Genomic DNA, 10,468 nt, shown 5'->3' on the forward strand with positions numbered 1-10,468 from the left:
CTTTGTTTGTCGTCGTTCATTGAAAAAAATAAGCTAAATTTTCCACATGCATCAGTGGTTAATCTTAACACAAAACATTTTACAAGAATAATAAATAAAAAGTATTTCATAATAAATAAAATACAATATATCAACTCAATAATTATTCTATTATAATGTCAGGAACTCATCTCATCATATAAGTAAATAAGTATCTGATCAAGTATGGTGCCAACTTTTGGTTGTTTTGGATGATCAATGTCATGAGCACAGTTTGATCAGGAGTCAAGCAGTATGAAAGGTGAATGCTGAGCCCCACACACGAGCACTGTACCTGTGACTGGTTGTTCAGAGAGTCATACAGAGTGTATGACTGCGAAGATCAGTGCAGCTACAGTATCTATATCACGTCAGTCAGCGAAATACAGGCAAAACATTCTTAGTAATTTTACGGAAAATCTGTTTACAGAGGGAAAACCTCACAAACTGAAATTATGAAGGGATATAAAGAGGTGAGAGAGGGGACGAGAGATTCAGACAGAGAAGGCAAAAGATGGAGAAAGGAGGAGATTGGCTGGAAATGATGCCATCAGTTAAGAGCTCGGCTCAGCACACGCCAAAAGCAAACCAAACCTCCCCCTCTTTTTCCCTCTTGGTCAAAGGGCTCATTTGGCTCCAAAGACTATAAACAACACTCTAAACAAACCAAATACATGCTAAAAAGTAAGTGCTCCCTCTCCACCCCCACCCCCCTCCTCCAATCTTCCCTGCTCTCCTCCATCTCCCTGTCATATGCGCTCAACTCCCATTTAATGTCCTGCAAATGAAGCGGATTTATTAATGTGTAATTAAGTAATAATCATCACTACATAATACATGAGAGACCCAAGGGGCTAAGAGCTGAGAGAGAGAGAGGGGGAGAGATAGGATAGCGAGGCTGCCGGAGCAGACAGAGAAGGAGATTTTTGCTGCCTCGCCTCGCTAAAGACACACATTAAAAACGGATTAATCCACTGAAATAATATTTTGATAAGAGAGAAGCCGTGCTTTCTCATTTCTTCCTCCCGCTCGCCCCTCCTTTTCTCTCACCCCATCAGCTAGTGTCATGGCCCATCACCGCGCCATTAGTCCGTGTTCAATTAACAGACTGCAATTAGTCAAGTCTCCCCACTGTTAACAAGGCCTAATCACTGTAAAGGCTACACTGGTCAAGTAAATCCATCAGAGGAACTTAGTCGCAGTCGTGAAACTCGGAAAAGCAGGAATATGAAGACTAATACTGCTGTTTGTTATGACTGCTTTGATTAGATTGGCATATCAAAGAACATAATAATACTGTAAATTGTAAATACATTGATATTGTCACAATCCTGCAATGCAATGAAGTCTCCTTTTATTTACATTTTCTTAAGTTAGATTGCATGCTAATTTAAAAAAATGGCAGCTGTACAGCACAGTGTATACACAGAATGAAATTACCACTATGAGTAAATAAAAACAAAAACAGAAACAGATTTTGCTGTCTAACAATGAGAAATAAGACAAAAAGTGAGAAATGAAACAGACAAGATTTGCAGAACATGAGCAAACATGTAGGCCTATTAATATAATTTTCACCCCACAGTTCACATCACTTTAGTGCTGTCCATGCCCTAAATGTGAAACAAAAACAACTTTGCTAATTTTAGTAGCAATACATTTGAAGTGATTTGGCAGCAAATGCCAAACAACCAAAATAATGAATATATGGGTCGTGTGCATTACCCTGTCCATGAAGTAAAGTGACAATAAATGATTACCATAGCACCCATGAGCTACATATTTCATTCTCAGAAAAAAATAAATAAAAACATTCCTTTGTCACTCTGAGTCAGTACAACTCTAAAGCAGGAGATGAATGAGGTGGGACTTGATGCTTTGTTATTGTTTTGGCATGCCTGGCTGGCCGGTAAGTCCGTAAGCCAGCCAGCCAGTCAGAGTTGGGTGAGCAGGTGAAAGACAGAAGAACATGAAAACACATACGATCCCCTGGCGATGTTCACCTCGTCCTGCCCTCCATCGCTCCCTCCCCTCTGCCCACTCACCTGCTGTGTGCCAGTGCGCTGCACCCAAACACCTCCCTCTCTCTCCCTTTCCCTCTCTTCCATCTCTCTATTTCCTCCATCCCTCTCTCCATCTTCCCCCAATGCCAGGTCTTGCCAAGCTGTCAGTGGGGCAAGGTGTGGAGGGGAGATAGCAACACGCGTGTACACACACAGATGCATGAGTACACATACACAAAACACATGGTGCTTAGGCAAGCTAGACTACAAGGGCTGTGTTACCTTCGCTGCACGCACACACACACACACACACACACACACACACACACACAGAGTGGTGGTCGTTCAGCTTTGCTTCGCTCTGCTTCGCTTGGCTGCCTGACTAAAGCTAAGCTCTGGTTATCCAGGCTGCTGAGACCAGGCTGTCTTAGTGACACACACACACACACACACACGACGTGCGTGTCCATGATGCATAAGAATGTCTTGCAAGCAATAAGCGCGTACACACACACACACACACACACACACACAAACACGCACACACACAGAGCAGCAGTGGACAGATTCACTGGTCCACAGCAGCTGATTTGTTCACTGACAATCTGCACCGAGCATCAACAACACTGCAGCAGGGGGCAATGACAACCCCTTTCAACCTCACCTTACACATACTGATTAAGTGGAAATCAACTAGACAATCATACAATGCCACTCTAAACAAATGCTGAAACAGTAACTTGATTGCTAGTAGATCAGTCGTTTTACAGAAAAAAACAAACAAAAAAAAAAATAGGAAAGTTTAAGCAATTTATCAAACATTAGCTGGTCATGGCTTGAATAATGCTTTTCTCCATTTCATATAATTATAAATAGATGTTTATACATTTTTGGTTATTTTATACTGCTGGTCGAGTTTTAGGTTCTGATAACCACATTTAAATGGGTAAAAGATCAATCAGTTATGCTGTCAAGAGCCATGGCCTCCAATCGCTGCACAATCTACTGTTATTTTCTTCACACACAAAAACAAAATGAAAGAGTGTACCAATGCTCCCAGAAAAAGGAAACGGTTTATAGGTCCTATCTTATTAGTTGAGCAAAAACTCCACAAATACTACCAGCACCAGGTTAATCTACTTTATGTACAAAACAGATCTGTTACCATTTGTACATGTGTGCCAGTTCCTTATAAAGTCTAAGAGTGTAACGAAAGATGGGACACGGTGGTAATGGGTTGTGTTACACTGATCATAAGACCGATTCTAAACCAAAACTCCAAATAAGACACATACATCCTAGTCATTTTTTTTTAAAAATACTAAATTAAAAAGTAAGTAAGATGAATGCCAAAACAAACTATTATTTGGGACCTCAAACATCTACTTTACAAGATTCAATATCCATGTAAGGCATCAAGTACTGTTATTGACAACAAACAGCATTTATTATTTTCACACTGCGTGGATCTTTACTATTGATATAAAGACGGGCTGCATGTATTAACTGAAACCAGCTTCACAGCAGAGAAGGCTGTGCTATCTGCTACCGTATTCCTCAAAATCACATCCCATTCCGCACGACATCTCTGTCAGCCTGTACTGTGGACTGAACTGAAAAACAACCTGTACATATGGGCCTAGCCCACAGTAATAGATATTACAACCACAAACATATACCAAAGCAAACACAATATCAAATGCTTCCAGTACTTTGTGTGTGGAATGTAAGTAGCCTCTCCTACAATTCCCTAAATGAATCCCACCCAGCCTCAGATGCAGGTTTAACTTCAGAACCTGCAGGAGAGGCTGAACTCCTTTGGTGAAAATCCCACTGCTAATCAAATTAAACACCCAGTTAGTACCACTGTCAGAAATATGCTTTTTTTCCCCATATAGACACAGAAGAAGGGAAAGCTATATGGGAAGTGGGGGAGGGGGTGGCAACCACATGGTCAGCCCATCCCATTGCCCATCTGGGTCCCATAAAGGAAACATGGAGGCCAAGGCCACCACATGCCCTCATGCATGATGCCCACTCACCCATGCACTGCAATGAATACTATGGTTTAATGGGGGGGAATGAGGCTTCCTTTGGTAAAAATATTACAATACTGCAAACTTAAGGATTTGAATCCTGTAAATTTAGACTTTTTAATTTTGGAAAATTAATCTTTAAATTCCAGAGTTGGTCTTCATGTGTGCCCAACCTTGCAGGGCATCTTTTAGAAGTAGGAAGGGAGGCCAGAAAACCCGAGCAAATATTCACAGAAATAGTCTAAATAGTCTTAAATCTAAGATCAAATACATTCACGTCCAGAAATGCACTACAACTCCTTTAAGGTCTGGGGAATTTCAACATTTGAGAAGAAAATTGGGATTTTACATCCAATTTTGATCATTATTTGGGTGTGAAAAGAAACATCAGTGACTACAAAGACATATAATAAGGGCTAAGTGACTTGATTTTGGGGTCAAACAATCAAATTTACTACAACAAAGCTGCAGTGGCATGCAATAAATCACTACATGGGAATAATACATAGGCCCATTAACCGAGTGAATTACAACAAGTTTATCCAAAAGCACTACCCACGCTGTCAGGAAAACGATACACCAGTGTATCATCTTTCAAGTTCTGACAGTGCGGCAGCTAATTGAAAACAATTAGCCAAGTGGACCAGCAGACAGCGAAACTAAACTGTAGCTCTTTGAAAGCTTATTTCTGACAATGGTGTGACTATTTGAAACAATTGGAAGGTGGACAATATAATTAAACTATACCCTTTCTTATGGCTATATTTTAATCGTTTTTAACAGCGTCCTGCCCAATTACAAACAATTAGTGAACCAACAGTAAAAGTGAGCAAACACACTAATTGTTAAGGTAAGAGACACTGAATTATCCTACCTCGGTTGTTCAACTACAGATAGAGTGCTTGCACCCCTTTGGGGGGAAATTAAATTAAACAGGCACCAGAGTTGGTCATAAAATCTTAGTCATGGTTTTGGTCGCGTTGGCGTCTTTACCCACTCCGGAGTCACAGTGTCCGTTTACATGCGGTACAAAATAAACAGTTTCTTACCTTTAACGGAGCGCGGCTTGGCCTGTTTTCGTCTAGACATCTCTGGTCTCGAACAGATTTTTTGAATTTTTGCTCTCTAATTGTTTTTGTTCCGTTTCGTGTTTTCAGCAAACCATGCAGACACAGTCGGGTTGTCTTTCCTCCTCCTCCACTTCGCTGCTGCTTCTTCGCCTGTTGCAATGCGGCAGCCTCAGTCTGAGTGGGAAACGGCCGTTAGTCCAACGACAACAAACCACACACACACACACACACACCGGGAGTGAAGAGGCTTGGAGGCGACGCTCGGCTCCTCTGGTGCGTTTTCTTCCTCAACAATCGGCAGGGTTCGCGCAACCTGTAGAATAAACGGGAACAACTTCTTCTCTTCTTCGTAACAGCGTGCCGCGACGCAGACAGCTTCGCTTTTTTGTTTCTTCTCTCTTTATTTCCCCCCACTGCACGCGTTGTGCAGCCCGGGCGCTCGTGCCGCTCCGACTTCTTCCAGCACTAGCGGACCGGGGCGCGAGCTGCCAGCCACGCGCGCGGCAAACACCTGAACAGGTCCCGCGCGGTATTGAGGGGAAAGTGACAGCGGCACCGTCCGAGTGCGAGGTGGCGGTGCCACAGCGGTACGTGACGGTCCAGGTGATGAGAAGCGACGGAGAATGTTCTGGGAAATTGCTTTCGAAATGAAACGTGGCTTCTTCCCTCGCGCTCCTCCCGTCCTCGTCGGGGCTTATTTAGTTTATCGAAACTATTTCAGTCTGTTTTTGTTTATCTTTTCCCTCCAGGAAAGCGGCACCGACCCGAACCGACCAGCCTCCTGTGTCCGTCCCGCTATTCTACACTAGGCTGTTGTGGTGGTGGTGGTGGCATGGACATTGCGCTCTTCCCCTGCATCTCCACCCCGAGGGCAATAGTACTGCTTTTACTACCCACGCTTTTTTTGTTAATATTTCCCAATGCCCTACCGGCGGTATTAATAGCAGCCTAATATTTCAACCAGTCTAACCCTTCGCTAGCCTCTGTCTCCCTGCTTTTTCTTTGTCCTGACTCTGGCTACCAGTCTCCCTCCTCCTCCTCTGCCTGCCTCTGCTGGCGGGGCTGCGGCGCAGACACACATAATAAAGCCAAGGCAGGCAGTGCTTGGCTGGAAATGTAGCCGCGTCCCAGCAGGGGGATGTGAGAGAAGGGTCCCGGCGGGGGAGCGCTCTGATCCCGCAGGGAGCAGCTCGGCACAGCCCGGGTTGGCTGAGGCAGAGAGGCAGGAGAGAGGCAGGCTGGGCTGAGGGAGAGAGAGGAAGCAGAGGGGAGAGTTAGGCAACAGCGCCTAGCTGTGGCCGACCGGCACAACTACAACCGGGACTGAGAATACAGAGGGAGGAGACAGAGGGAAAATATGGACTTGGATTAAAGTGGGATGTGGAAGAGGCTCTAAAGTTAAAAGCTGCAATAAACAAGTTCTCGCCAAACAAAATAAGGGCACAAGTGAACAAGTTATTATGTCACCTGCTGCTGAGGTATCTGGTATCTACTGCCCAGCGGTAGAGGACGGTGCTATCAGCCAGTAACCAGTGTCACAACGTGTCACTCTCACGCCCCAGTAGCAATGACAATGTTTTGTATTTCTGTGTTAAACATTTCTTTTGGGCCTCTGCATTTAATAGCATGCTCCTTTCATCTCCTTGGCTGTACTATGCCAATTATAGGCCCCTTCAAGTTGTGACAGAAAGTATGTTTTTTTGTATTCATTTTATTTATGCATAAGAAAACCAGAATTCGTTGTTTGTTTGTAAGAAGTAAGGAATTACCACAGTGTAATGTATGTGTAATTTGTGTAGCTCTTGGATGGAAACATACATACAGTTGAGTCATGCCCAGGAGGTTGTAATTCCTTGGTCACAAATGGAGGTGATTAAATGCAACTAAATTGCCCTCTGATGCTGGGGGTTGTTTTTTTGTTGGGTTGAGCAAGTTGTGACCCACACCTTCACCTAAATGAGTCTAAAATTGACAGTGTATATCGCAGTTGTGGTCAGCTTGAATCCCCATAAAAGCCTCAACCGAAATGTATTTGGGGGTCACTTGTAATTTATCATTAAAGGTTCAGTGTGTTAGTTTTAGTGGCATCTAGTGATGAGGGTTGCAAATTGCAACCAGAGGCTCACGGTACCATTTCCGGAGTTGTGAAGTAATTTTTCCAACTTCAGTGTGTGTGTTCATGTGCATTAGCAGTTCATAGCATTATCAGAGCGTATAAACAACACAGACGTCTAGTTCACTCTACATGGACATCTTTGCAATCCGTGAATTTTGCACAAATCAAAGTTAGTTCTTTATCCTTCTTTATGTCCCATGTACACTATTCCTTTGTGCAATTTAGATTTAAGGAGGAAAAAAAGATTCTGATTATTCCGACACCACTTGCATGCACCATCAGTTACTGCTCCCCCTCCCTTTTCAAGACGCAGGAGAAGTTACGGTGGCCGACACGTTCTGTCGGCTCTTGTGCTAAATAATACGCGTGGGCCTCCATCTGTCCAAATTTCACTTCTGTTCTTGCTTCCAACAAACAAGACAACTACTACCACTATTACTACTAACGTTACTTGTCCTTCTTCTTCGTATGTACGTATTCAACGTAGTGACGAAACTCTGTAGCGCCGTTTGTCCGTTCGGGCTACTGTAGAAACATGGCGGCCAAGTCCATGTAAGAGGACCCGCTGTGTATGCAACGTTAGCTAGAAATGGCTCATTCTAAGGTAATAAAAACATGGCGGCTCATTATGTAAGGTCTTTATACACTACTGAAAACATAGTTATGGATATTATATAGAATTTTTGTCAATCTGCTAAATATTACACACAGCATTAATCTTCTTGAAGACAAAAAAGTAGAAATGTTTTTTGGACAGATATAGTTTATGTGTCCTTAAACACCTAAAAAAAGAATGTTTTTAAAAAGTTTTTGGTAACACGATGTCAGAGAGAAAGAATGAATGGCCTATATGTTTCCATTGTGTGGAAACGTATAGGCCAGTTCTTCTTTTTGCTGACGCAAGTTTGAATGTGTTTGTTTTGTAGAGTAACACATTTTAATATCTATTATCTTAGTCCAGGAATACAGGGAAAGATTGCAGGAAACAAAATCATGTATTCACACTGTAATGGTCCATTCCCTCCATAAAACGTCTGCACGGGATTTGTGCACGGTTTTGGAATGTCAGACGTTTCTCATCTTGAAATGCTCCCAGTATCCTCAGCGTCTTATTATTTCACTCATTTGTGGTGGATTCATTTCTTTAGGACAGTGTCTGACAGGATTAGTTTAAGCCTATTCATTTAGCCTGAGCAGAACCTATCCGTGCGAAATGAACATTTTCCGCACTTTAGATCGAGACCACATGAAATGTCTGTTTTTATCCAGTCATGGGCATACAAGAACATAGACCTTTGTGTTGCAGTGATGTACCATCAAATGTTTAAACTCTGCTGAGCCATTTCTTCAAAAGAAAATACCTCTGTGTCTTCCATTGCCCTTTTCTATGGTGCTTTGGATATGCCCCTCCAAGAAGAAACCTTTTTTTCTTTTCTTTTTTCTGTGAGCTGTTTTCACATTGGCGGGCACATTTTGTCACAGTGAATATAAACCATTTGACTTACTGTATAAACATAATTCAATTAGCCACACCAGTGCACGCGCGAGTGTGTACATGCATGCGTGTGTATGCGTGTTTGTGTGTCTTCTTCAAAGCTCCTTTATGTCCAGTAAAGAAAAGAGGGACACGTCTGTGGACAATATAAAGCAGACAAAGAGGGAAAAAATGAAAATCACTGGGTGCTTTGTTCTTCGCTCTCTGCTCCAACTGAGCGCTCTCTGACCGCAGCTGAGCTTTTCCATGTTGTCTCTCCCCCTCTCTCACTCTGTCTCTCTCTGTCTCTCTGACTTTCCCCTCGCCCCTCTGTCTCTCTCCCTGGTTGTCATGGATAACTGGGTAACGTGAAGCTCCCTGTGCTAACCAGCAGGACCACTGCCCTCCGCAGATTGAGCCTCCCTGCCCCCCACCCCACCCCGTTCTCCCATGGAGAAACAGAGCAGCCTTTAAGATTGACCCCCTGCTGGGTTTGGGATGGTGGGGGGCTCTTGTCTCTATGCCCTCCCTTTGCCCCCCCCTCCCCCTTCTGTCTCCCTCTGCCTCACCCTCCAACCTTCACCTCTCCCTCCCTATGAAATGTGTGCACGCCAGGAGACCCGCATGTGCATTTGTGTGTGTGTGTGTGTGTGTGCATGTGCATAGCTCCCCCAGTGTGACTGCTGCTGGCACGGAGGGGCAAAAGCCCTCACTCAGTGGTTGGTCCCCCCTCCACCCCTGTCTCCCCTCCTCGTTTCTGCCGGTAAATACAAAGAGTGGGAAAAAAAGCCCACATTACAAGCTCCTTAAGGGTCAAGGACAGGCCCCAGTCTGAATGGCTTCTAAGAGTCGTATTGTTGAATCACATAGCTAGCGATTACACCCTCTGTCATCTCCGCGCGGATTTGGCTTTTCTGTACACACAACAAGAGAACATCAAGTATCAGCTACTGAATAAGTCGGCCAACAGACATGCAGTGGGAATTGATACAGACAGGACATCAATGGAGTAAACCTGGGGCAGATGAATTACAGCCCCAAAAATGGGGATTTGGCTTAAAAACATCATACCTTAACAGTAGTCTGTTTTACAGTGATTTGAGCACTAAGATTGTGACACAGAAAATAAGGTGCCAGTTTATGTATTTTCATAAATACATTCTGTAGCTGTGGTGAGATAGTCTCATTAAAAATTCAGGATCCACTTCTACCAAACTCTCATGGAAACTGAGCCCAGCCTAAGTTCAACCAGGAAGACTATCTTTATGTTTCGGTCATGTCTCTCTTTAACAGCTGATTATGGGCGTTGTCCCTTAGTTTTCCAATCATATCTCACCAGGATCAGCACAATCATCATATAGTCACTATCAAACTTTAAATCTGGACTCTCCTCTGCTGCCGGCTGTCATTCAGTACGAATCACTGCGGCGCCCCTCCACTTCATGCACCTCCTGCTCATCAGATCCAGGCCCAGTTCAAGCTCAGCAGAAACTATGAATGTTTGCAATATAGTATGCAAATGAACAGCAGGAGAGTGTCTTACAGTCGTCTTCAATGGATGTTTGGATACTATTCTTCAAAAATTGGTCATCATTTGAATCAGTTGTAGGCAACATAAATTCAGGTGAGAATGTGGGTGGGATATGAACTTCTCTATCAAGCGCTCTTTTTTCTTTTCTTTTCTTTTCACACAACTACTTCCATCACTTTTCAAATGTAAACACTTATGTCTTCAGACATGGTCAGATGAC

At 43.5% G+C, this 10,468-nt stretch overlaps 1 protein-coding gene across 2 annotated transcripts in view; it reads right to left on the bottom strand.

Moving 5' to 3' along the window:
- Positions 1 to 6,524, bottom strand: part of znf423 (zinc finger protein 423) — a 144,471-nt gene extending 137,947 nt beyond the window's left edge. The window contains exon 1 of one of the 2 annotated variants that reach the window (XM_038705624.1): positions 5,107 to 6,524. In XM_038705624.1, coding sequence (XP_038561552.1) covers positions 5,107 to 5,146 — 40 coding nt within the window. In that variant the 5' untranslated portion in view covers positions 5,147 to 6,524. The remainder of the gene's footprint in view (positions 1 to 5,106) is intronic. The other variant, XM_038705625.1, reaches the window with a different exon arrangement.
- Between the last annotated feature and the right edge of the window lie 3,944 nt (positions 6,525 to 10,468).

This window comes from Micropterus salmoides, unplaced genomic scaffold (assembly GCF_014851395.1).
Source record: "Micropterus salmoides isolate LMB-PRFRI ecotype aquatic unplaced genomic scaffold, ASM1485139v1 Ms_hic_scaffold_8, whole genome shotgun sequence".
Lineage (NCBI taxonomy): Eukaryota > Metazoa > Chordata > Actinopteri > Centrarchiformes > Centrarchidae > Micropterus > Micropterus salmoides.